Raw genomic sequence first — 27516 nt, forward strand, 5'->3', positions numbered from 1 at the left:
ACCACAATCTGTCAATTCCCATCAAGAAAAAAAAAAGAGGGAGAACAGCCTAGCCTTTAAAAGTCAGTGCTGCCATGGCTAGAAAGTTCATGAAGCACATGGGACAAAAAGGTTAGTCTGAACTCATGACTTGAACAGAAATCTACAGCCCGTAACTGAATACTGTGGGGTTCCTTCCTCTCTTGCTGTGCTAGGAAATTCTGGCCAGAAAGTTAGAAGGTGAAATGCAAAAAAGAGCTCTTAAAAGTAATAATTATCCACCCCCCAAAACTGAAGCTAAACCGAGGAACTTCTACATTCCTCAGCTGCGCAGGATTTACGTTTGAGAAAATTCCTGGTAGGGTATAAAGATTTTACTACTTTGAGCTTTGGATGGTTTTAGTATTAGCAGGCCACAAATGAATTAGGTGGATGATGCAAAAATGACTGTCAATAAAATCTTTACACCAATGCTTCATTCTGTGTGAAACATCTTTTATATATATGCATATACATATATACTATAAATAATAGAAATAATGCCCATATTTTATACTAGGGATGTAAACACGGGTCCCAAATGCAGTGGCAAATGAACCACTCACATTTTCTGATTGCATAATTTGCCTAGAGGATGGATACATAATTACACTATAATTAAGTATAATAAACAGAGAAAATGATTTGAGAAGGAAAAATTATCACAGCCTCAACCACATCAGCCAGAAGCTCTCTTCTAATTAAGTTATTTTATTAAACAAAATGTTTTTAAGGTGGGTCCCCTTTGAAAACGTACATTATAGGCCATGTAATGTAATTTACTTTATAAGTAAAACATAGCTTGTGTATGGACAGACGGTATCTGATAGGACTCATAAAATACGCAGCCACTGGGTCCAGCCCAGCTGGGAGCTGCGTCCCCCCACACTTTTGTCTTCAAACCGAGAAGCAGACCCTAAGTGCTGCTCTGGGATATCTCAGTAGCTCATACAGCAGTCTTTTATTTGCAATCATTGATGGGCTCTTTTTATGTTATTATTATTATTATTTTAGTAATTTAAAGGAAGAAATTCTCGCAGGTAACTCTGACGCTGCCATCCCATAATGATATGGTTGAGGTAAAGGACAAGACAGGAGGTAGCTCAAGCAACCTCAGATACCTCAAGCTATCTGGATTGGAGAGTCTTTTAAACGCTCTTTCTTCTTAAAAGACTTTTCCCCTTACTAATTTTGTTTGATGCGTGGCAAGATGTGGCATTCTCTTAAATTACTGTGGCTGAAGAAGTCCAAAACAAAGTGGTTCACTACCTGTACGACTCGGGAAGACCACATAATCTGGTACCTCATCTGGCAAGGGCTTCCAGACACCCTCCAGTTCGTTCCTCTTTGAACTACACCGTATGTTTTTAAACACCTGCCCCCACTTGCTTGGGGACTACAGGCGCTATTACAGACGCCTTGGAGCATTGCTCTGGAATTAACTATTGCTCCTGTTCACCCAAAATAGAAATAACTCTGAACTTAGCTATTGCTCTATCCCTGCAAAAGAAAAAAAATGTTCAGCTTAAGTTTTAGCTGCAGTATTTCTGTATACATCTACTTCATTTCCATGTTTCTCTTCCTCTTGTGAGCACTTAGAGATTGTGATCAAGCCATCCCTTAGCCTCTCTTCTGTAAGCTCATTAGATCGAGCTGCATGATATAAATCTCTTTCCTAGCTCTTCAAGTCTCACATACAGCCTCGCAATGTTCTTTGGGAAGATCTCTCTGTATCTGTGACCTGTTTTCTTAACTACTTACTCTCTTCTTCAGTTCCCAACTCATCTGTAAAGTTTTTGCGATGATTTAGTTTTTTTTTCAGGTCGTTGTAAAAAATAGCATAACCTCAGTAACACATTCCTTTGGGACCTGGAAGGGATGAGACCTAAGAACGGACTTATATCCAGTATATGAGAAAACATCCTTGGTCAAGAAAAACCCAAAGGAAAAATAAAATGTGTCCTAAAAATCAGTTGTCCACAGCAGCACAGTGTCCTTGAATTTCAAATGTTGAACATTAGGTTGTGAGAACACCTCTGAATGCCCAACGAAGACATCCTTCTCTAGTTTTGTCTACTGCATGCACAACTTACTGGGTAATGGAGAGAGCAACGCGGTGTTCAGGAGAAATCTTCTCCTATTTAGAGTTTTCCACTCTTAAATGTTTGCAGATCTTTGAACCACAAAATGTTGTAGGTTATTGACAAAATTACTGATGTGTGGTTACCGCTTGCAGGGTGCTCCAGGCGGGACACTTAGGTCATCATGGATCTGTAGATTCCTGATGACTACTTCAGTTTCCCTCCTAATCCCATGCACTTTTGGTTGTTTAGTGACCTGATTTAAACTAGGAGCTTCCATGAGAAATCACGTGGCAATCACAGACTCAATAATAAACTCGAGCCAAAGAGTCATTTTCAAATGCTTGGCAAATGCTAGACCACAGAAACTCAATGTGTCGTAAGATTCCACTTGGTCCCATCATCATGGGTGGGAAAAAGGAGGAGGATTATCCATAGACCTCAAAGTGTTTTACGAAGGGAAGCAAATGCTGCTATTCCCATTTATTGGATAGGGCAACAGCAAGTCGAGACTTGCACAAAGTCACCCAATTAATCAGCCAGAAAACTGCCACTGAAACCCATATTCTGGTCTAAACAGGTTCTCAGACTGCCCTCATCACTGTAATATCTGAGTACCCTTCAGTAGTATGTTAGGAGAATTTGGGCATGTCTACACCGGCCGATGCAAACAGCTGCCTGTCAATCCAGCCCCCTTCTCAGCCAACTGGACAAAAGCCATCTCCACACCAAAGCTGTGCAGCCACGTTAACACCATTTGGAGCCCAGGTGTACGAACCCCACCATGAGCTGGGGGGAAAGCTTGGAACCAGCACCACTCTAACTCATCTCTGTGGCTTCCAGGGTGCAGCTTGCTCGTGGCTGGATGGGGCACGGACAAAGCAGATGCAAGACCATTTCTGAGAGAAGGTAGACCTTCATTCTGAATCCGGTTTCAGCATTTATAGTGCTTCTCAGAGGATCTCCTAACGCTTTACTGAGCCATGGAGACAGGGAACAAATGTGTTGGTTATCTGGTTACAGCCTTTTGGCTCTGAGGAAAGATCTGGAAGAAAAATTGAACACGGAGATTTGGACACACTGCCATAAAAAAAGAAAATCTGCAAAATATATTTAGAAAGTCAGGAAAAGGAAAGAGGAAGAAAACATCTCTTTAAACCTGGGATCTACTTGTCATGAGCAAGAGTACTAAAAAATTTGTAACTTAATGACCTGAAGGAAGAGTAGCTGTTATTACAGGGCATTGTGCTGGCAAAGCTCCTATACATCACAACAATAATTCTCTCCAGACTTCTCTTCCCTTCCAAGGCATGAGGAAACATCAGTGTGTTTAGCCTCAACTCCCTGGCAGGCGGCATCACTTCCTCCTGAGCGGCAGGGAGCTGACACAGCGAAGGGAAGGCTCTCCTTTGTAGCAGCTACAAAAGCCCCGTGTGACCCAGTAGGTCTGACGTAGAGCTGAACAAATGAGCCCTGCACCAAGGAAGCTAAACATCTCTGAGAGCTTGTCCTGGACAACTCATGCTCCCAGGTTTAGAAATCCTTCGAGGGTTGCTAAGTTCACACAAACCACTCCTAGCTGTGCAAGTCCCCCCGCCTTGAATGGTTAGAGGCCAGGAAAGCACAGTGTGGATGAGTCCAGCTCTGCTCACCCCGCTTTTGCTCTCCTCCCTGGGCACTCGCTTCCACCAGCTGCCAGTGACGGGCCATCGGATGGTGGGCTATGATCCAGAGCAGCACAGCTGCTCTGATGCTCTTGCCTGCTTCTGGATCCAAATCCCTGCTGGCAGGGATTTAGTGGCTTCACCACATCATCACCCTTTGCCTGGGGAAACTGGGGCAGCATATAGGTGGCAGCATTTCTTTGCAGCTTTGCGTTTCTTGGACTTTTGCACAAAGTCCTGAAAGGCGATGTGGGCTTCATGCATATGCAGGGAGGGCACAGACTCTGCCTGAAAAAAACGGACCTGGTTAACTTGGCTACGATCATCCAGGAAGTTCGTGGCAGAGCTGCAAATAAAATCCAGACATTTTGCCTTTCGGGCCTGTGTCTTCACAACAATAGTATTCTTCCTCCGGGCATCTGTGCTTGTTGTCTTATCGGGACACGCTGCTCAGCGTGTATCCTTAAAGGGAACAAGTGCTGGGAAAGCCACGCTTTAATTCTTTAGAGAAAATGACACCACCTACATAGGAAAACCCCATAACTTTTTGCCATGCATGTATATCTTTCCTTCCCTTTGTGATCTTTACCACTTCCTCACCATATGTAAAAGGCCTGATCCCGATGAAAATAGTCATGGTTCCAGAAATGCCACTCAGATGATGTTGATTTACCTCGGCAAAGGATGTGGCCCAATGCTCTTGGCCAGATTTTTCTGCAAGCAGCCAGTCACCCCTCTCTCTCCCCCACCCAGAAACCCGGGGGAAGTCAGGCGACAATAACCTTGCTGGACTTCACCTGGCCCACCCATGGAATAGCTATTTCTAGACTGAGATGGAAAACCCAAGCCGTGTCCCTTTAATCTAACATCTCATGTATGTTGCTAAGCCTAATGTTTAATTTGAAAAAAAACAACCTGAAAATAGCATTAAAGGAAGCAGAGGATTTGAACAGCACTATGTTTTTAAGATAGTCTTTCTGGAAAACACTATATTTAAAACCTGGCCCTTTTACCATGAGGTTTCTAAAACTATAGAGCCATCCTCAGCTTCCTGGGAGATAAGGCTTGTAATTTGGAACTGAGTAATGGCGTACAAACAACACAATTTGCTTAGTATTAAGAGGCAATATGCAATCATCTGGCAGTGTCACATTGCCCCCACTCCAGAGCAGTTTGGGGCTGTTTGTGCTGGAAAGTTGAATGTAAGAGCAAGGTGATGATGAAGGTAGCTCATCCTCCACACCTGATGGTGTCTCAGGGTGCCAGTCATCCAGGGCTTTAGTGAAAAACCCTACTTCTGAGCATTAGTGGTCCCCCAGCTCCTACACTTGCAGGACTGTTGATTGAAGCTGTAAGCCTGTGACTTGAAGTGTTGGGAAGGGCTGCTAGTGAGCTGTGGTGGGCTGAGGTAGACATTGCAACCACCTCTTAACTCAAGTAATACAAACCCAAGATGATTTTAACCAGAAGATCTCATTCCTTCATATTCACTTGGCATTTTTGTATTAAAAGGATGGCAAGAGCAGAGAAAAACAGGAGTTTCTGTGGTGGTTTTACGCCAAGCCTGTGTAGGACCCTTTCAGACCTCTTTGTACTTCCAGAGCAAGGACCAGATCTGGCCTGGGTTTTTTAATTTTCTTCCAATTTGTTGGCGTGAAATCTGACAGCCAGGCAGATGTGCCTGCCTTGATCTTTGGTGTGGATCTCCTTTTGCACTCTTCCCTGTTTTTCCAAGCCTCAACAGGGGAAAGCGAAATTACTGTCCAGAAACATTAATCACGGTATCTCAGATCTGTAAATTCTCCAGAGTTTTTATCCTGGAGGACTGGAAGGCTTTGACTCATTTTCAAAAGTGGGTATAAAGCATATATACATAAGGAAAGCACACATACTTGTAGCATCTGCAAAAACATATGGTAGTTTCACATCCCACTAACCAGTTTCCTGGACTGAATACATATAAGGGCAGGCTTTGTGAGAACGAGCAGTTTTTGAATGCTGGGTTTCTGACTCTCATCCCTTAACCGCAGCCCTTCCTTGACTTTGTGAAAGATACCATTTCCCCCTTAATTTGGCACGTTATTGCACTTCTTCATACTTGTTCTTCCCTTCTGCATACTTGTTCTTGCGCTGCCTTTTTTGCAGGTGAAGCTACTCCCAGGCTCCCCTGAGAATCTCTCTATCCATCTTTCCATTCCATATTATCTTACCTCTGCTTAATCCCAAATGGCAAAAAGTAACCATCTCCAGTATTAGCAATTGCACTTAGGTGTCTCGTGATATTTCTGGGCTCCTAATCTACAGAGGTCATTACAATTTTTTCCATCTAAATCTTTTGTTTAATGAAAGATGATGCTTTGCCAAAGGATCCATTTTCCTGAAATATACTTTGTTTGAAGTAGAACATCTAAAACTGCTGGCTCTTGTTTCTGACAACGATATCATTTTTCCTGTCTTATCAACATTTTCTGTGCAAACATACCACCCTATCAGCATCTTTTCTATTTTAGCAACCCAACTTGTGTCCCACATGCCTCCTGCTACCACCACCAAAGCAACAATCTCTGAAGAATGGGCTTAACCAAAGGCAAGTAGATATGGAGAGACCCTCCTGCATCTTTCTGTGCCTGTGCCCACACCATTCCTCTTGTACTTTTGTTTAAATTCTTGGGATTTCCCAGTGGTGGAGATCCCAACGCCTCACATCAGTTCTAGTGTCTCCCTTTCCTTATAGACAAAGCTTTCCTGAACTCTTACCTCCTCTGTTTGCTGCCAATAAAGCCAATTAGATCTTGTTCTTCCCCATGCAGATAGACCCAGTGACCACCACATCCTTTTATACCCCTTTCAGCTACTGTCCCCACATGTGCAGTCTCTCCCAGCTATCTTTTCTAGACTAAACAAACCTAATTAAAAAACAATTCCTTTCAGGTCATGTTTTTCTGAAAGGTCTTATCAGTTCTGCTGTTCTCCTCCAGACTTCCTTGTGTGCTTACATCTTTTTTCAAAGTAGGGAGCGCAGATCTTTGGTCTGGGCTTCTCCAGCTCCAGAATGACCTCACCATGAGGAGCGCTCTTAATACCTCTCCTAATAACAAGTATCTTTCTGGCCACAGTATCACATGGCAGACTTTGAGCTTCTCTTCTCCCATCTCCCCTAGCATACTTCCAGTACCAAGACCAGGTTCCTATGTGCATTTTGATTATGTACTTTCTTTTTCATGTAAGACTGCTTCTAAAGTTTATTGAGAACATTTAAAATAAATCCCCTTCCCCTCCCATAGATAGGGAGGGACCTTCCAGCTTATTTCATTGTTTTATCCTACTGTGAGAGCCCTGTCTGCTCCACCATCCAAACCATTAACAGAGAGACGTAAATGAACTGTGACCGACACAGGCTTCTGTTGATGCACCTTCTCAGTTTGACAGTGAATCACTCCTACCTAATGTGCAAGAGTGTTATTCCAACCAATGGCTGAAAAATAGCAATTATTTCTGTCAGATAGATATCATTTCTGATACTAACAGTTGTCCAAAGGAGACCTGAAGCCAAGAGTGATACTAGTGAATAATAGGCAAATACCTACTCATCACCTGCACTGAGAAATAGGCTTGAGTACCAAGCCCTGAAACTACACTCTCTCTTTTTTTTTATAAGAAGATGGCAGTGAAGCCAGATTATTCATAGCTCTAAAAGCAGGATGGGCACATCAGTATGCCCCTAAAGCCAAGATGATGAGCTAATCAGCTTTGTATTGTTAGAAGAGTCCCCACCTACGCTTTCACACAAAGGGCTGATTAGCTCACAGGTATGCAAAACTCTGGGAGGATGCCATCTTTCATCACTACCAGAAGATGTTTAATATATGCTAAGTTGCCAACAATTAAGTGTTTGTGTGTGTGCATACACATCTGCCCAGCCACTTGCTGTGTCCCAGGAGCTGCACACCACGTTGTGCTAACCCGCCGAGCCTGGGCAGAGCCCCGCGCCGGGCACAGCTCTGCAGCTGCACCGTGGGGATGTGCACCGCTGGGCGACGGCATCGCAGCAACCACTGCCTTGCAGCCCAGAGGAAGCAACTTTTAACGTGTTTGTCCTGCTTCTGGTGGCAGCAGCTGGGACAAAACCAGTCACAGGCTGAGGGCGTCTACACAGGGAGCGAGGCGGTGAGGCTACAGTGCCTGATGCACGTCTACCGCTTCTGTCATGCCCCAGTGCAAGAAAGCCAAAAGCACTCTGTCATCCGAGTCACTGATGGAAACACTGAGCAGTGTCTGAAGGCACTAAAACACCCTCTGCCCAAGTGCCAACGTGCTGTACTCCCCATAGGAAGGTCTAATAAGAAGCGTGACTGCAAGTGCACACAGTGGTACGGCTGAGGCTGGCCATGGTGGTTCTTGTTCCAAACCCGGAGTGGTGACATGAAATATTGGCTCGGTGTCTGGAGGTGTTCAGCACCTCCTCCCCATTCATACCTCACGGGATGCACGTGGACTCAGCACTTTTCTCAATAAACACTGGTTTTACAATGTTAACTCTGTGAAAAGTGCTGCATGGCCCAAAAGAGAAACAAGCAAGGTGGGAGGACCTGGGGAGAGACGTCCTCTGAAGCAACGCATTACTACAGTGGTGAAGCTGTACTGTTTGGAGGAATATGCGCTCCAAGGCTGCACCCTGCCCATTGCTTTGAACCACCGACAATTTATGTGTCCCCCTTTCAATTTCCGTCAGCAAAGTGCAACAAGCTAGAACGATCTCCTTATGTGACAGATGAATGTCAGAGGGGAAAGGGTAATTTGGGAAAGAAACCCTCCCTACTATGGAAAAGAAGAAAGAGAAAGGCAACAATATATTTGCTATCTTTCTAACAGCATACCTTACCTGACGTGCACAGGAAGCAATGTCTTCTGGCTAGCTTTTCTTGCTCTGTTCCTCCACAATTCTTGCTGAAAATCCGCAGGACATCAGGAATGCCTACAAACCATCTTCCCCATTAGCTTAACAGTAATATGGAAAACAGTGTGACCAAAAAAGTCATGCACTGAAATATACATTTGACAAATATGTATGTATGTTTCCCAATATGCTTTCTCACTGTAGTGTGTCAACAATAGAAGACACAGGAGGTTATCACAAAAATGTATGCTTGCAAATAGAATAGCTTCCTTTTCCCTTTCTCTTTTCCCTTTCTGATATAGGGAGACATTACCCACTGTAGAACAGAGTATTTTTCTGACTTGTAAAGAGTGGGGATGCTGAGTCTGTGCCATCTGCATTTCCTCCTCCTAGGGATGCGTGTGAGGAGGGCTAGTTCAAGCTGGGCAAACCAACCCCATTAGGAACTGAATGCAAATTTGAGCTCGTGGGAAGAAATTATCCCAGAATAACTTTAGGCTACTGCTGAGAAAAAGTAACTGTCTAAATCCCAAATGATTACCTCCTTGTATCTGTGGCTTCAGAAGAGCGGCCAGGGTTACATCAGCTGGGCTCCAGCACAGCCCCTTTGCCCGGTGGCAGCTCCCAGCCCCAGCCCAGCCACAGCTGCTCCTTCAGACAGACCACAACCTCCCCACTGCCAGCTGCTGGTCATAGCACAGCACATTGAGTGAGGCAAAGGGGGAGTCTGCAGCAGCAAGGAGCTCCCTTTGGTTCCCTGTGGCCCGTGCTGGTACTTAATGCAGAGCGGTTTTTACTTTACAGAAGCCTGCACGAAATGACTTTGTCCTAATCACTGCGCTACCTCGGTTATCACCCGCACAAACATTCCCTTCAGATCAACATACTGGCTGGGCCAGAAATCACACAATTGATGTTTTGGTTTCCACTGCCTTATCTAAATCCAGTTACTGCTCAAAATGAGACTAAGTCAACAGACTTAATTGAATGAAAGGGCTGTGAGACAACCTAGAGATTTGTGGCTGTGTACGTCCGTGCATGAGTTAATCACTAAGCAAACACTTTGCAACAAACAGTTCTGGGCTGAGCAGGCTTGGTTTTTCTGTGGCCTCAAAGCTCCTGACATGCTGGGGTTGCGTGAGGCATTGTTGGGACTGGCAGGAGGATTTAAACAACATCTCAAACAATGTACTGCCATGGAGAAAAGCTGGGGATGGACAATGGAGCAAGCCATGAACAAACACTTCTGCTGGCTGCCTAGATCAGGAGATAGCAGTGACCCTGTAGTAGTGGCAAAAAATAATTGCTCCCTTGTAATTGTTGCTTTCCGGATATGTGAAATAGCTCTGCTGGCACCCAGCAGCTGGGAGCAGGGAACCGCTCAGTGTCCTCAGCTCATTCCCAGGGAGGCAGCTGCCAAACTCCTGATGTCCCCAGCCATAAGCCCTTGCAGACATTACAGGTCTTCCTGGCCGCAGAGTCATGGCTTTCCTCCTGACTCTGCAGCTGAAGAGAGAAAGGTGCAAATGAAATATTTGGGAAGGGCCATGCTGGGTCAGTCCATTGCTGCACCTCATCTCTCTTCTTGTCTTCAGTGGAGGCCATGAGGAGACTCTCAGGAAAAGAACAGTAAAATGGATTTTAATGGCACTGTCTAGGGCCACAGCCAGGATCAAGTCCCCACTGTGACAGTACTGCACAAAGCTCCTTCAGAGCTGAAGGACTAAACAGAGAAAGCCTTACTCTGCAGTTGTAACGTGCCCTGGCAAAATCTGTGCCTCTCCTTTTTCCAGCACCTGCTCAGCTCAGAGGCCTGGTGCTGGTACCTGCTGCAGCTGCTGTTTGGGCAGGTTGCATCGGAAATGCTCAGGTTCATGCCAGTGGTTCATCTTAGCCACTGCAAGAAGGGAGGTTGAAGCTGCAAACTTCCTAAAATAATCATTAAATATCTTCTAAAATGAGATGACTCACCTATTTCTCTGGCTGGTAGAACTTCAACAGGTGATGGAGAACCTGAATCAGGTCACTTGGCAGTGACAGCCTTAGGGACATAGGTGACTTTGCCATGAGCAGTATAAAGACGGAGCCTTGCCATTTTAGCTCAGGATTGAACACGATTTTCACTGGAAAATCTCATCCCATACTACAGAGACACCACGCCCTGCACAGGCCACCCACTTGTCACCAAGCTCTTGCTTGGGGCCAGAACATCTGGTTGTAAAAATGCAACTGTGATGGTGTCTCCTAAACAAAGGAGGGTACTGGACGCAGCTAGATCCTTCCTCCCTGAGGGAGGCCACAGCCACTGCTGTTACATTTGAGACCCATCTGACAGTTCTTGCCCTTTGGCGTGCCGCACAAGCAGACGGGGCAACTTTTCTAGCAAAGCCAGGAAAGATAGCAAGGATGACTAGCATTGTGATCAGGTGCTGCACAGCCAGAGTCAAAAGGAACTGCTGCTGAATGCCCAGGTTTTGGGATACAATAATAACACACAATGCTATATTTCATTCCTTTAACAAGTGCTGAATATGCAAAGGCTCCTTTCCCAGCTTCTGTCTCCGTCTTGGAAGCGGGGGAAGAGCTGTGTATATAATTATTTTCAGATGCCATCCACTTTATTGATTATCTGAGTGGGATGCACAAATAATGGCAGCTAATGCCAGGAGCAGAGATAGAATGGAGCTTGTTCCCTTTTGGGAAAAGCTGAAATAAAACCACCATATGAATGGGTCATTGAAAACAGGCTGGAATATATTCCCTATAGTCATTCCGAAAGTTCAAGGGCAGGGGAAAAGAAAAAACAGAAGAAACTGTCTCTGTGTTCACTAAACTTCTAATATCTGAAAGCGCTTAAAAAAACACACATGCACTTTTTTTTTTTTTTCATACAATCATGGAAAAACACACTAAGCTTTTGACTCAATGGTTTTGTTTTTCCAGTGAGTCCCTTCCAGGTTCCACGCGCCATCTCACAGTCACGTCTGCTGGGTGAGCTTCGAGCTAACAAAGTTTAGAAGAGCTCTTTGCGATTTTGCCACATCGAGTTTCAAGTATCGGCTTGCTGGAAGTGCAGCAGAGAGGGAGGAGGGAGGGAAGTGGTGTGAGCTTTGCCAACACACCTGCACAAGCTTTGGGCTCTCCTGGACACTCTGTGCGCTAATGATGTATAACCTGTAGAGCCTGGCAACACGCACGCTGAAGACTATAACAGACAGACTGCGCATACGTCTGATTTCTAATTTCTTCAAACAAGTAATAACCCCATCCTCCCCCAACCCTGTGCTGTAGGTAAATGCTTAGGATGGAAACTGAGATGTGTTCAGCTGGGGAGAGCTTCTACCAAGGTAAGGAACAAATGACAATTTAATTATGGTATTTTAGGTCTAAGCAAAAGGAGGGAAAATGCAAAAAGAAAGACGGAGTTCATTTCGACTCCAATGTTCTGCTAATTTGTCTTTTGACTATTAGAGATACAGCTGGATCCTATTTCTAATCCACTTTCAAATTTGCTCGAATTAAAATTCCAGATCACTGCTGTGTTTTCAAGTTGAAGCATGCATAGTAGCCAAAGTTTATATTGCAATTTCTGGAGTTATGGAATGATGAGCTCCAATAGAGGAAAGTGTGTTGTATGCCTGAGTCCTGGGGAAAAAAAAAAAAAAAAAAAAAAAAAGGTTGGCATTGGTGTTATTTGGAATTAGAGCTCACTTGTAGAATAAATAACCTTGAAGTTAATACACTGGCTACGTTTTGCATTCAGTTCCGAACACTGGAACTGGTAGGTATGGAAGAGCAAAGGCTGCCATGGTGGAGAGGTAGGAATGGGAAGTGCTATTTAATTATAAAGTCTGGATATTTTTGAACTTTAATCTGAAATTGAAAAAATCCCCCATTAGACTGGGACTTATTTTAATAAGAAATTAACTTTCTGACTGAGACAGAAAAGTAAGACTGCCCTTGCTTCAAAATATCTGTGTATTCTCTATTGTTACCTGAATCCCAGTCTAAAAGCTGACATTTCTGCTCCAGCATCCTGTTTACATCTAAATTCAATAGAATAGTCTTGTTAGGCTTTCCCACCTGGAAAACACCGTAACTCACATGAAGTTATGAGTCCCTATATTCATATAGTCCCTATATGAATATCTGCCATGACAATTCCCTGCCACTGCCAGGTGAAGCCAGCCAGCATTTATGGAACACGAACAGACTAATCATTTCCAATAGCGGGACACAATTATGATATAATTGCAGCAGTTTACGTTGACATCCAAGTAAAAGGACAGATACGAGCCAAAAATTGGAGTAAGGGATCCACCCATCTACCACCCAAACATAAACAAGCCAGCATGGTTAAAAAGAGGACTAGAAGACATGGCTCAGGCGTTCTCCTTCAGCTGTGCTGTGGTACAATTGCCAAATTGCCACACAACCTTTCTGCCAGACAATTTATCCAGCCGTACAGTGACCCTTACCTCACACAAAAAGTTCAGCGGCTTTTTTCAGTACCAGCTCTTTTTTAAACAGGGCTAGAAGTGTATTATTATCGTTAGGAGTGAGAGATTATATTTTGGATGTTGGTTGTTGTAGGGTCACAACTTTGACGTGCTATGTACCTAAAACCCAGCTCAGTCTGAGCCAAGCTCAGCCCCACTGTAGTGTGTGCACACCACTGCCAGCATGGGTTCCCTTGTTCAAACAAGCAGTAATGTGCATGCAAAGGGGCACGTTAGGAATGAAGTCTACGTGAATTCAGCTGGAGATGAGGTGCACAAGAACTTTCTGAGGTGCACAAGCATTTCTAAAGATTGGGGAGTGGCTCCTTTGCTGATGGATGACTGATAATCCAGTTGTGGGCTATGGGTATGTGAAGGAACACTGGGGTAGGTCTTCAGTTGGAATAAATCAGTATAGTGGTCCTGATGCTGAGCAAGCTCTACTTTATACAACCTTTGTGAACTATGAGCCTCATTCAGAGCATTGTTTCCACAGAAGAAAGACAAAGCTTTTTATTTCAGCAATACTAGTGAATCCCACTCTATTCCCTTGTTGAGCATTTCTCTTGTTGACAGAAAGAGATGGAGCAAAGCTATCTGTGTTTGGGTAGGGGCCGTCCTGAAAAGAGACCTGATGTTACCCTGATAATTTACTTCCCTACCTCTCTCCAAAATGGGCTAAATTAGACTTTTTTTTTCCCCCCCCAATTTACATTTCCAATAAAGTAATGACCCTGAATGAACCAGCCTCTACAGTATGCTGACGCATTTCTGTATGCAATGGTCAATCCATTCCTCCTGGTAGTCACCAGGAGAAAATGGCTGCTGCTCAGCTGCAAGTTCTCACCCCTGTTTAGGAGTTTAAGAGACAATTTGGCCTGAGTCTGCCCTGTGTCTGCATCTCTGGATATCACAAACCTCCTCAAATGTGTTGGCCAGATGGAGGGAGCTCTCTTGGAGGCTGGGGCAGTTTCTACTAGTGGAGGATCTGGCCTGCGAACACCTGCACCTATGGCATGAGGACAAATAAAGGACCAAGATCCAAACACAGTGTGCTCTCAGGCTCCTAAGCTGCACAAAATTCCATTTCCTTTCCACTTGTGCTAAACGTAAAAACAGAAACAAAATCACACACCTAAATAAACAGCAAAGCACAGACAGCAGAAGGGGAGAGAGGCCCTAGTGCAGGTTGTAAGCCAACTAGTACAAAGAGATGTTTTCTATTTGCAGTCCTTCGTGTGAGACCTTGCCATATCATGTGGATGAGAATGTGAGTGGGAGACTTGTTGGATAATGTTGGTTTTTATAAATGTCTCACAACTGCAGAAACACCTGCTTTACATTATGTTTCTTGTTGGTCCACAACAAAAATCCTCCCTGGTCAACGGTCCTCAGCAGGCCTTGCTCCTTCCTTCTCTGTGGACAGCTCAAGCCACTGGTCTCTCAGCTCTGGGACGCCACAGGATCACACCGGAACCTCATCAAGAAGGAGGGGAAAGACAGAAGGGAGAAGGGCACTTCTGCACAAAATCATGCCAAAATGTTGGCTAGAGGACCAAAACCGCATGAGACTGCTTCCCATAAGGTGGGGGAGGCGAGGCAGGAAGGTTACCCAGGCCAAATGGACAGGTCTTGAAGACCCATCTGTTTTCACCATGAAAACCTCACAGCCCACACCTATGCAACATACACCACTCCAGTCACCACAAGTTATTACTCTTGGTCTCCACTGCTTCCTGTGAAGCTGTAATGGGTCTGATACAGTGTCCAATGAAACCAAAGGGAGCCTTTCCATTAACTCAATGGGCTCTGGATCAGGCCCAACATCTGTTTGGCCCTCTCTGTACATAGTGCAGCCAATTTATTCTTTATCCATTCCTGGGCCTCTCTCTCCTACTTCTGGTTGTCATTAGCCATGCTAAGCACCATCTCAGGAAGAGTCCGTCCCCACCCTGTCAGCAGCCAAGCCCCTGGCATGGCAGAGCTGCGAGCGCTGCCCCAACCCCTTATCATTCCAGCAAGCTGTCTCTCCTTCCTCCTGGTTCACGTTGCCAGGCCTAGCTCCGAGCTCCTCTCGCTCTTCTCTTCCCATAGGAAGGGCTGATTGTCCTGTCTGCTGTATTGTAAACCTGGTCAAGAATGAATGCAAAAAAACCAAACAGGTCCAGGAGCCTGCTGGACACTTGAAGAGCATTGTTGGAGCAGGAACAGGTCTCTGAACAGATATCTCCTACCCTGATCGATGGCAATCCTGGAAATGGTTAGGCTGACAATCCAGCATGCAAGGGGGAAAGAGCAAACAGGCAGCTGCGTGGTTTGATCTCGGGTTATGGAGCTGGAGTACCTGAATAATTCTGCAAGCTGTTGGTCTAAGACCATTCCCCTATCTCCTCAAGTGCAAATACACACATTGTGCCCCAAAGCCACTTTGCAGTACTTCAGTTTCCAACCACTCTAACCAAATTTGTGATTTATGTTGCACAGACTGTGATGGGACCAGGCACAGATCTTGTCAATGTCTCATGCTGACAGTGATGGGCCAGAAGACACCACCCATTCACTGAACAATACACAACATTCATTTCTTCAGGACTTTGCTGGGCCCTTGGATTCCAGGGTCCTTTTGTCACCTGTCACATGTGGATTCCCATGTTGTGAAATGCATGCCACTGCTAGGAAGAGCTATTAATAGCATTAAGAAGCCAAGCAGCTTCCTATATCAAAAAAAAAAAAAAAAAAAAGGCCTCCAGTGTCAAATCTGTATCTTATTCCAGACACAGAGCCGCAGATTCCTTTTGGGCACTGACATTGTGTAAATGAGAACTCCATGCAAAAATCTTCCCGCCCCAATGTACCCCCAAATCACATGGGTTTGAAAATGCGAGCATGATGCCTGAGGCCAGATGTGTGGACTGGCAGACTGCTGGCACTGTGCATAGGTACATCTGCATGTCAGGTAGTTACTCATCCCTGAATACTTCCCTGATAAAATCTGGATTGCCTAAAGCTGGTATTTTCACTGCAGTTTCCTTATCAAGGTATTTACCACCTCCTGTCTGTGCCTTGCAGACTGAGGGTGTTAAATGCTCCCTTGCTCTCTTTGCAGTGCAGTGAGCTCAGGCGTGTAGGAGCTGCTGTACAGGATGGGATTTCTAAACCCACTGGAGTATGCAGTGGGTGGCTGCTGGCCTGGGCTCAGTAGGATCTCACCCTGTTTGTACCTGGGACATTGCTCTTTTGATCCTCTTGCTGCCTTTCTGCAGCTGGCGGGCTCCTTCCGGTGGTTCACGGTGTTTATTGTGTTTTCTGGTAGTCCCAGCAGTTTACAGGCTGTCGTCTCCCATGGAGGGTTCTGCCCTGGTGTAGTTGCTGTACGGCTGTATGAGGAGGAGAGTTTGGGATGAAGTTATCTGAGGAGTGGCAGAAATCTGTACAGAACCTCAGTCTATACACAAAGCACCTTCTTCTCCTTCTAAAATAGAAAGCCTCTCTCTCTTTCTTTAAATAACAATAGAGATAGGCCCACTACCACAAATGCCAGCTGCCCTTGGAAGCTTTGAGTAGTCCCCTTCCAAGAGCACCCCACACCTTTTTCCCACCCATTGCTGATATTAATCTTTCTTTTATGCTACTGGTTCTTACCTTTCTCTTCCCATGAGAGAGAACATCACTCTGATTCCTGCACACTGTCCTTGGTGGCTCTGCTGTTCACCTCCAAGCTTGATGAAAGGGGAAAAAGAAGGACAGATTCTGAAACGCAATTTCTGAAAAATTACTAATTTCCTTCAGGAAGAACACTGTTTGATTACATATTGGGGAAACCTAAGCAACAGATTTGTTTCAATTAGGTTTCACAAATATAGGAAATATTTAAGCAGTTTAAGAATAATATTTACAGAGCTTGTTTAGCTGGGTGCACATTGCACCGGGGGAGGACGTAGTTTATTTTGGGATGCTGATTCCACAAACAACACTTCCATGAACAACAACTTCTGTGAGCAGTACATTGTATGAACATTGCTTCACGTCAATCAGACAAAAGGAAACCTTTGGGCTAAATTCGAACAAAATTAAATGAAATGTAATTTGATTTCTAAGATGTCCCCAAGTTCTGTAAATTCAAAAATTACAATATAGTTTTTCATGCTTCATATAAAGAGATTTTCTTCTGACATTGTTGTTCCAGTTGGGGAATCTAGAAAAAAAGAAAAGTCAAATCTATCTCATGGAACAGATTTCTAAATGACTTGAAATTTCTGTCTTGAAACAGGTTGGCTGAAGAAAAAGAGTGAGCTTCCCAGCTGCTTTTCCTAGAGCAACTGCCCAGCTGTAACCACGCTGAGCAAACTTGTTTAAATCCCATCGCTACACCCCCATAACATGCAGTGCTCGTTGGATGTTGGACAATACTTAATGGGACCCAGGAAAAAGACCTTTATTTCAGAATATTTAACTCCTTGTGGCCTTTCTGGTGAAAGAGGCTAGACTTGGACCCAAGGCTGCTATTGTAGCTGACAGCCTTCAGTGCCTGTCCCAGAAGGAGAGCTCTGAAGCCCACCAGCTGGGGAAAATGAGTCTTGTCCACTGGCAGCAGTGAAGGAGAATCAGGCAGAGTTCAAGGGGCTGGTTTTTCCCATTGCTTTGGTTTTGGGACAAGCCAGCACTGAAATCAGAGAGATGACCGCATATCTGAGGTGGTGTTAATTAGGTGCCAATTGCAATGAAGACATGACAGCATGGGCTTCCATGGGAGCTGGCTGCTGGCAATCAGATCCTGCATCCAAGCCTGTATCCTGCTCTGCATCCTCCCTCCTGTTAGGACTAGCTAGGCTAAAATTTGCTTGGGATATGCCTGCTCTTGCTGTAGTTTCTCCTCAGACTGTACTGCGATTTTTCGGAGGTGCGCACCTGCCGCAGCCCCGTGCCTGGGTGCCAGTGCCCAGAGCTTGGGGAGGAGCAGCCCTGTGAGAAGCCTCGAGCGAGACGCACGGGGAAGCAGATGTTTTGCCAAGTGCTGACCCGCAGCTTTGTCCTGTCCCGAAACCTCCAAAGACATTGAGAATAAAACCTGGGGAACCATGTAGTGCAAGAGAGCAACTAAAAAATTACTCCTGTAGTGAAGAAACCACATAATATATTCAAGATGTCAGAGGTTAGCCGTGGTGCATGTGAATCATGCTGCAAATACCTCACCTTTAACTTTACCGTCGTAATTAGATTACAAAGTTTTTATTACGGTTTTAAATTCTGCCTTTATAGGTTGCTGCCCAGCTGTGCACTTAAATCTGGTTTTATCACACTTTCTGAGCTCATCACATTTAATTCTGCCCCTACAATGCTGGATTAACTTTAAGGGTCACTGAAGTCAGAAGTCACTCACCCTTGCCCTACTAATGGATTCACACCATCCCAACACGGCCCTGAAGAGTGATGTGTACAGTAAACTGTATTTATTGGCACGGTGGAGGGCAAGGGGCGTTGGGGCTGTTTGCTTATTTACTGCACTGCTGCGCTTAGCTGTCGGGATATTTGCACAGATTACCGTGTCCACAAGATGCTGTTTACCTCCATGTAATAGCCTGTTGCAGTGAAATCTTCTCAGCAGCGCTGGTCTGAGAGCTAAAAGGGAGAATACTGACGTCTGCCTGTGAGAATTGGATGGCTGCTTAACGAGGTATATAGGCTTGTATCATCCGAGGAACTGATCAATTGTCTCCATTCAGAAATCCAGAAATCACACCCGGCCGTCGCACTCATTGCAGCCAGAAAGCCCAGACCTGGCGTTTCAAGGCTCCTGTCTCTGATATTTCATGCACTCCCAGAGGAGGAAGAACACATTATTTTTTCTAAGGATGACTTCTTCATTGTTTCCATCACCAAGAAAGCATGTCAAGGCACAGACGAAACTCTTCATCCAGACAACATTCATCCCCAGGTTTTACCTTGATCTCTTTTTCTTCTTTGACCAGCAAAGATCAGATGTGTTGGTGTTAGATACCACCCACACAAGAGGATTCGTTGTCCTGAGAAATTCATCACGTAAATGGGCAAATAAAGGGGAAATCACATTCTTTCCATTAAAAAATGGAGACATGAGGTATTGAACATCCAAGTGATTTATGTGAAGTCACAAGGGGGAGTCTGAAAGGGATCTGAGAAATAAAACTAGCTCCAGTGGAAAGGTCATTTCTCTCTTTCTTGCAGGGGAATACTTTGAACAGAATTAGAACAGACCTGAGCCAGAGATGGACAGCAGGGACTTTAATCAAAAACGGAGGGCAAAACTCATCACTGAATAATGCCATGACAATTCTTAACCTTTGCCATTCAATGACTAGACATAACAGTTTTGGAACCAAGGTTAATAATTTTCGGCAATATACAACCTTCTCCCAAGGAATGCACGGTGATTAGGGCAAAAAAATTCACATGGTCACAAAATATCTATCTCAGAGTCCCGGGCTTATAAAATACTCTATTTCCTCCATTAATTGTGTCCACGTGGAGCTGTAACTAAGTAGCTGAAACAAATAAAACCAAAGTAATATTGTTTCCTTTTAAAATATTTCACTTAATTTGTGGAAGAGGTTTGGGCTCATTAAAAATAGACCATCTCCCATGAGGGCTTTTCCCTTTTCTTCTCCAAGACTCTCAACCAATCCCTAGTAATGCATATAGCAGTGCACTCCTCCTCGGCACAGCCCCGGCTCGGGCTGCTCTCCTCTTTGACTCAGCAGCTCCTGCTGTGATCTGCAGTGAGGGCAGGCAACGCTCCTCTGGCTAAGCAGAACGAGGCCTCCCTGTCCTCTGATGCATCACTGCCCTGAGGTGACCACTCGGTGTCTCTGAATACAATTTCCTCCTTCCATCTCCAGCTCGTTAGGGAACTCCAGCCCTTCCTCCCATGTAAAGATTTGGCTATCATGACCTGTGCTTTTTTCACAGAAATGACAGTATGTTCCCTGCAACCACAGCGCAAGCAATGCCTAGACATCAGCTACCATCTACACAATGGAAGCTATTCTTGTGTATCTTAGTGTGTTCCCTAATCTTCCAAAGTAAGTTATGAATCAGTTACTGGTGAAATCACAAACCTCTGTGTCATCTGCGACAATTCCCTTCCCCAGGCTGATGTCAATCACAAACCAGAGGGCAAAGCACGTGAGACAGAGAGGGAAAGAGCAACCTGGAGCAAGCGTGTTAGGCTGCAAGAACAACCTCCAGAGGAGGTTAACTCCAGAGATTCCTTTCCTGTTTAACATCATTTTTTTCACCTTCTTCAAGATATCTTTTCCTCTTAAATCCTCTTAAATCCACTCCTCCAAAACAAAGGCCAGACAAAAATGGGAAAAGATCTGGTGACTCCATGTAGTCCCCTGCGAAGTCCCCATTGCTGGTGTGCTCTTACCAGCAGAGTGCTCCCACTGCAGTGCAATAGGGCACACAAGGTGGATGATGGATGGATCTGACCGAGGGGGGGGCAAGTATGCAAGCATTCAAGTTGCAGGAAATTTAGGCCAGAAGTTGAGACCGTGACCTTCTCTATGCTGGGATGTTTCACGAGGTAGTAGTGCCTTGCCGGCATCCAACATCCTTACCCTCACCCACAATCCCGATGAGGCCCTGAATATGCATCAGGTATCTGGGACAGATGTCACGGCATATGCACTTCAGCCCTGTTTCATAAAGACTCTTCCATAAAACCGGTCCTATGACCCGGCTCCGAGTTTCTCCCAGTCACTCTGCAGAAGAATTTATGCCAATGTTACCAGGCAACAGCCAAACTATTCGTGAGGGCATCCAGACAAAGGATGGAGAGCAGTTCAGAGGCTCCCCCAGTGCTGGGCCACTCCAGTTCTTCTCATTGGTTTTGTTCTCCTCCTGGGGGGTGAAGCCACATCTGGAAAATTACTGGTGTCCTGCTGTTCACTATGGACACCACTGGGAACTGGCATACGGTCTTGTAAACCATGATTAGATCTACAAAGTAAACTCTCATTATGACCTCTCTCAAGGTCTTTTAAAACACATTTCCCTAACTGCTATGATTACATTCAAATTCTTTCATTTTAGTAATAAAAATATTGTCCGCATTTTCCTCTCTTCCTCCTCTTCTGATCATAATCTTGTTGGGCACAATAGAAAAATCACTTCACATTCTCTTTTCTCCCCATGCTCTCCAACTCTGGGCATTAACACTCTCCTCCCGTCAGAAAGACAATATGAATATAAACAGCTTCCCCGCGCAGATGAGCTGAAACTGATGTGCGGAGCTCTTCTGCAGCATATTAAAAGGTAACTATCACCAGTCGTTCACTGGCATTATCCTTATTATTATTACTACTATTGCTTATGTTTGCGCCTCTCTTGGAGATGATAGCCGGGATCAAGGCCTGATGATGGTGCAGATGCTGTGCAGACAACGTGCGAACGCAGTCCTTGCCTTCAGCCTCGAGCAGATCTAGAGCAATGCAGCTGTGAAACAGAGTGCAGGACATTAGGGGAAACACTTGGTCAGTGTCAGAAACAGCCCAGTTCAATTAATCCTATGTCACTGCCACTCCTCTGATGCCTCTTTTGCGTAACTGGAATTTTTCCTGGTGCAGTACCTGGTGATCATGAACATGGCTGTACCAAATGACTTTTTAATGCAAAGCACAAACCCCAAAATTGCCATTACTCAGCCCCAGGAAACAAGCTCCCAGCAACTGACTGGGACAGCAGTGAGGCTTTGCCCAAAATCTTACCCGCACCGTAAGAGCCATGGGAGAACTTGAGTGGGATGAAGATTTCTGCCCTGCGTATGTTTATCCCGGAGTATAATGTCATGCTCCAGGCAGGCATGCACTAGTCCTGGGCAACTTCAAAGGAATTAATTCAGGATCACCTCTCAGCCCTGTAGGAGCTGAGAGGGAGAGCTGGACCTGCCGACTCTGCAGGGACCAGTTTAGGTACTGCAGCAACCAGGAAAATGGCATCTGACCACAGCTAGGTAGCTCAGCTCATCTAGGTTGTTCTGGTGTCCTCTGAGGGAAGATGAGCAAAACCTACACACTCGACGGAGGGCTGTGTATTGCTCATACCAGATTAGTAAAGAACTATGCAATATTCCTAAATAATTGAAATTTTATGATTCCAACAGAACAGCCTGCCCAGATGATGTATCACAGGAACTAAAGAGCTAAAAATACCCAGTAGCAGTTTGTTTCACAACGGGGACTGTGCACGCAGGTCACATATGCCTATACAGGCATTCTCTGGATTGTGTTTTTCTATGCGTCATGAATGGAGACACAGACATAAGAACGCTTGGTTTTAAGAACTGAATCACTTGGCTTTGATAAGATTTTATCTAGATGAAAACCGAATTGATTGACATCTCATATTTCTGGGCTTTAGTGAGATCATAACTGCACTTTAATTGGTTTAATTACCAGGACATAATATTACAGGTATGTAATGTAGACCTGTAATATGGAGTTATACAATATATGTGCAATATATAATAAAATGTAACAAGTAATATAACACATTTTTTCATGATAATTATTACTAGGATGATCAGTAGTAAATATTCAGTGAGATGAATAGAAATTTCCGGTAAGTAATGTCCTCAGGATTCGGCCCTTCTTGTACAAGCTTCTAAGAACAACATACATAGGAGGAATCGTGAAGGTTGTGAATGTGAAAGTATTTGCAGGCTAGGGTGGGATTTGGCTTCAGTAAGCTTGGGGTCTAAGTTCTTCCAAGATGTTTAGGCACCTAACTCCCACTTCAAATTTCCATGTTCTCTTCAGAAATATATTTTTCCTTTAGCTTTTTCCATGGCTGGCTCAATGCTCACAGCATTTTTCACAATCTATCTGTTGCCTGCATTTTGGAAATGGCTGTTAACAGTCACCCAATATTTTCCTACCATAATTATTTAGATCTCTCCAGTGACACAGTTAGCATCTGGGAGAAACACCGTAGTATGCAATTGTGTCTTTAATTATCTTTCCATTGTGAGAAGGGATGGTATGTGCCAAGACATTTATTATGCCTGACAAGGGCTATGTATTTACAATGGGTGTTTATACACACTAATTCTTTACAAAAATACCTTGACAGAAAGTGCTCCGCCTGCCCTCATGTTCCCTATCGCAATTGCTAATTAATATTATTGTGCTGAAAATGATCCTATCAATTAAAGCCTCTCCTGTCATAACCGCTGCTCCCTGCCTAGCTATGCCTAATTAACGTGCCGCTTACTCACATGCTGGGAAGGATGTTCATTAGGCAGACCTTAGGCCTTGCTGATCTGATTTCCATTGCTCCACTTGGTTTTATACAGAGCCCTCCATTTGGCTAAGCATGTGCCTCACCTGAAGGACATTATCCAATTGGTTTCCCTCTCCACTCAGCACTTCTTATACTCAATTCCTTCTGCTGATTAGGGTTTAATGCTATATTCAGGTATCTGGTAAAGTTCCCGTTGATATAATCAGTACTAGGGCTGACCGTAAGCATTTAAAGCCAAGTGCCATTTGATTCATTGTGCCAGTTACTCTGGTTAAAATAAAGTTGTGAGTGCACAAAATTATTCTGAAAAATACTGCACACAACGACTGCAGCTGTTCTGAATTTTCTGTATATTTGTCAAGCTAAAGAGATGTTTATGTTGGTTGTATAAATAAGGCTTGATCCTTCAAACTGGAACAGAATGCAACTGTTTCGCAGATCTGGTCTCTGGGAATTATGACAGGGACTGGGAAGGACAGTGGTGAGAGCACTGCCATCGCTCCCAGAAGAGCCAGATTCAGAGAGTGACTTTGCTGTCTACAAGATGCTTTGGGCTTAACTTTGGGGTTTGTATCCAGGTACATAATGATACAAACAGAAGTCTAATGGGATTGTCAAAAGGACATTACTCACCCCTTGGGAGGCCTCTTCTTCTGCCAAAGAGCTCCTGCCTGCCTCAGCTCAAATTGCAAAATCTCCATGTTCTTCTGTTTCTCATCTGTTACAAGAGAGATAATTACAGAGGTGCTAAGAGGATAAACGTAGCAAGGTCTGGGAGGTGCTCAGAAAAAGAGCATGTAGGATAGATAGATTACGAGTCGAGCACTTGTCTGAAGGCATGCCTGAGCTCTGTAGGGATGCAAGATGGGGTTTCTGGCCAACCACAAACTCAGCTGTGATGTGGTCAAATGGGGCTGGGTGAGGGCTCTCAGGATATAGGCTTGTTCTCTCCAGGTTTCCTTCAGATCAGCTGCCCAGAGATGCTGGACTCTGAAGCTATTTTTGGCCTTTTCAATGATTAAGAAATTAATAGGATATCCCTGAGGACAACCTTTTATACAAGCTGTCTGGTGCCCCTCTGTGCCGTGAGAGATAGCGCCATTTAAAATGAATCACACAGAGGGAAAAAAAACAACAATCTCTTCTTCCCCAACTCTCCACGAAAGACTAACTTAAAATATGGAGGAGCATCCCTGCTGGAAGCTGCTTCTCATTCATCCATCCCGGCTTGCTGGGCTGCCCTTGGTGATAAAGCTGTTCGCCACATGTTGCTCAGTGGCACTACAGCGATTACGTCCAACCAGCGCGGCGCAGTGGGGGAACCCATCCTGCCAGCCCGGCAAGTGGGGCCACGTAGAAGGAAATGGGATCTTAAGAGAAAGGATGTCACGTGGTGAGCCACTGTCTCTTTTCCTTGGGACCAGCTCTGTGGTGGGTGTTACAGATTAGGTTCTAGGCAAGCGTGATGAGATCTTGTGGAGGATGGCAAAGTGAAGAAAGCCATGCACACGTGCCATCTAGTAGATGAGGCCTTCAAACTTTTCTCTTGAACCTACCAATAACAACAAAAACAAACAAAAAGGGAAACAAATAAAGCTTTAAAAGTGAGTCTATCTTAGAGGGTACAAAACTAATTAGTGAATCAAACAGGCTAAAGGAAGAGGAAGGGATGTGGAAAAATCAAGTCTTTTTTTCCCTGTGAAACCATGGTAATCTTGTAAATAGAGAAGGGGAGAGGAACTATTTATTCTCACAGGAATGTGAGAAAGTGTCACTGTGCAATGAGGCAGGTGGCTGGCACACTGGTGCCTGTGCATCTTCAGCACTAACCAGGAGTAAGGCATTGCAGAAGACGTTCTACCTCAGCCTGCTCCCAAAGCATCCCTGGGTCCACTACCCAGGAGGAGCATTTTCCCTCCCAGACCTCTCCTTCTCTGGCAGTTCTGACCTTCCTCCTGCACTCAGAGGAGAGTTGGAAGGTGGGCAGAATTGGCCAAGCCATATTGCTAGTACATTATGGGCAAGTAACCCTTATGGGAGTATTTGTTCTTGTCAGCGACTCCCATGGGGGTTGAAGGTATGTAGCACCTCACTGGGTAAGCACTTGCTATTGCAACTAGTAATAGCAGTAATAATAATAATAATAATAATAATAATAATAATAATAATAATAATAAAAAGGCGGGGGAAAAATAATATTGCAACTTCTTTTCAACCTCGAGGTCTCTGTGTGTTGGGAGAGCGGGGATTCCACAGGCACTCTACTCCGCTTTCTTTGAAGCAGTGGTAAACAGAAATGGCTGGCAAAACTTCAAAAGAGCCATATAAAAGAACCATATACCTATGTGGTTATATAGGGTTTGTATAAGGAATACACATCTATTTCTTTGAAATATGCAGTCCCATCAGTAGATCCCTTTTTGACTACACTTTGCTTTGAAAGAAAAACATCCAAAGGAAAAAGAAAATCTCAAGAGCACTGCAATTGCTCCATTTCAAAACTTAGAGCATGAAGCATTTGGCTTTTGTACTTTGCGGTTCTCATGTAGATCATTATGCAAGACTGCGAAAAGCAGGAAGAGAGACAACAGCTTTAGGCTCACTTTTTAGGAGGGAAAAAGGAAGATTATTATTTTTTTTCTGGAGTGATTCCTAAACTCCTAAGTCAGATGTTAGAATTCCTTCTAGCCATGGGATTCCAGCTCGTACGTCATTTGAAGTGTTGCTTATATGCCTCTCTATATCACCACCGACACCGTAGGAGCTACACACCAGATCTCCTGGTTTACTAATCCTCACAGAGCCCCTGGCCCACAGGGAGACACTACTATCCCCACAACTGTGGAAACTGAGGCAGGAAGCAAGCAGGTGACCTTGTAACTTCACACGGAGCATCGCTGACAGTGCTAGGTGACAAGCTGTATCTCGCGAGTCTGTGATCCACAGTTCTGTCAAAAAAACCCCTTTTCTACTCTTTTCTGAGTCAGCCTGGGTAATGAGAAGGAGGCTTTTGTTGTTGCCATTTGAGGAGCTGGCTGTTGGTTTGAGCTCTCGCGCTCTCATTAAGGAGGCCACGAGGGGAGAGCAGAGTGCCGATCCCAGCGGGAACACGTGTCCTAGGTTGGTCCGTCTGCAAAATAACTCTTCTGCATGTCATCTAGGCCAAGAGCCGAGTCTGGGATCTGCTACATGGCTAAGTTTCCTCCCTGCGGCGGCCAGAGCAAGCGTGGTGACAGTTATGGGGAAGGAAATTGAAATGTTTTGGGGAGTTATGGCATGGAGAGTGACATCTGTGGCAATGGGCTCATTAAGTGAAGGATTTGGTGTAATACATATTGTAACAAGGTCATATTTTCAGAAAACTAGGACTTGCCAGAAAAACAAACTAGATCAGCCAGGCTTATGAATCGGTTTGCTTCCAAACTCATCTTTAATCTAAGTTCTTTTCAAGGTCATCACAACCAGGCTTGCATGAATCTTGGGGCCTAATCCTCATCTGGTGCAACCTGGAGTGAATCCATTTAACTCAAGGGAACCTCGCCAGTTTACATCAAATAGTAGTTATTTTTAAGGGTAGGTCATGTAGAAATATGTAAGTACTTAATTCCAGCTATACTTTTTGAATAAAGCAAATAAATCTGTAACCCACCAGGATACAGAGCATCCAAATTTTTGTTTCAAGCCATGGGACAAGTATCCCCTATCTTGAGTCACTTATGCTGTAACGTGGAAAACCCGGGGACAGAAATGACATTGAGGTCTTTGTGGAGTATTCCCCAGCCCATCTTTTGCCAAGAAGGGACTTCCAGAAGGGTGCTGGGCTGGTCACTGTGCTTGACTGCGGTGGCAGCCAAAAGTGCTGCCAGGAGAGAAACTGGAGCAACTCATCGGTTTCTCCCAGGCTCACCTCACTGATGAAAGAGGTGCAGCTCCCTTGAAGTAAGCGTCTCCCTTTCAGATTTCACCAGATGAGAGTTTGGCCATGGGATTCCAACAATCCCAGGTCTGACAGCCCTGAGAAAGCACTTGGATGGAAGATGTGTCTCCAAGCAACAATGACTTGAGCAAATCCCAGC

General features: G+C 44.7%; 1 protein-coding gene across 6 annotated transcripts in view; it reads right to left on the reverse strand.

Annotated features, from left to right (window-relative positions):
- LOC310896523 (uncharacterized protein) overlaps positions 1 to 27516 on the reverse strand; it is a 129846-nt gene that overhangs the window by 19349 nt on the left and 82981 nt on the right. For 3 of the 6 annotated variants that reach the window (XM_083828894.1, XM_083828893.1, XM_083828892.1), the window contains exons 1-3: positions 18725 to 18845; positions 16802 to 16878; positions 16381 to 16536 (exon numbers count right to left, since the gene is read on the reverse strand). In XM_083828894.1, coding sequence (XP_083685020.1) covers positions 16381 to 16536; positions 16802 to 16878; positions 18725 to 18730 — 239 coding nt within the window. In that variant the 5' untranslated portion in view covers positions 18731 to 18845. Of the gene's footprint in view, positions 1 to 12000; positions 12306 to 16380; positions 16537 to 16801; positions 21635 to 23414; positions 23579 to 24073; positions 24159 to 27516 lie in introns of those variants that run through there. The other 3 variants (XM_083828895.1, XR_014581568.1, XM_083828891.1) reach the window with 3 other exon arrangements.

The sequence above is a fragment of the Anser anser genome (genome assembly GCF_964211835.1).
Source record: "Anser anser genome assembly, chromosome: 3".
Classification (NCBI taxonomy): Eukaryota; Metazoa; Chordata; class Aves; order Anseriformes; family Anatidae; genus Anser; species Anser anser.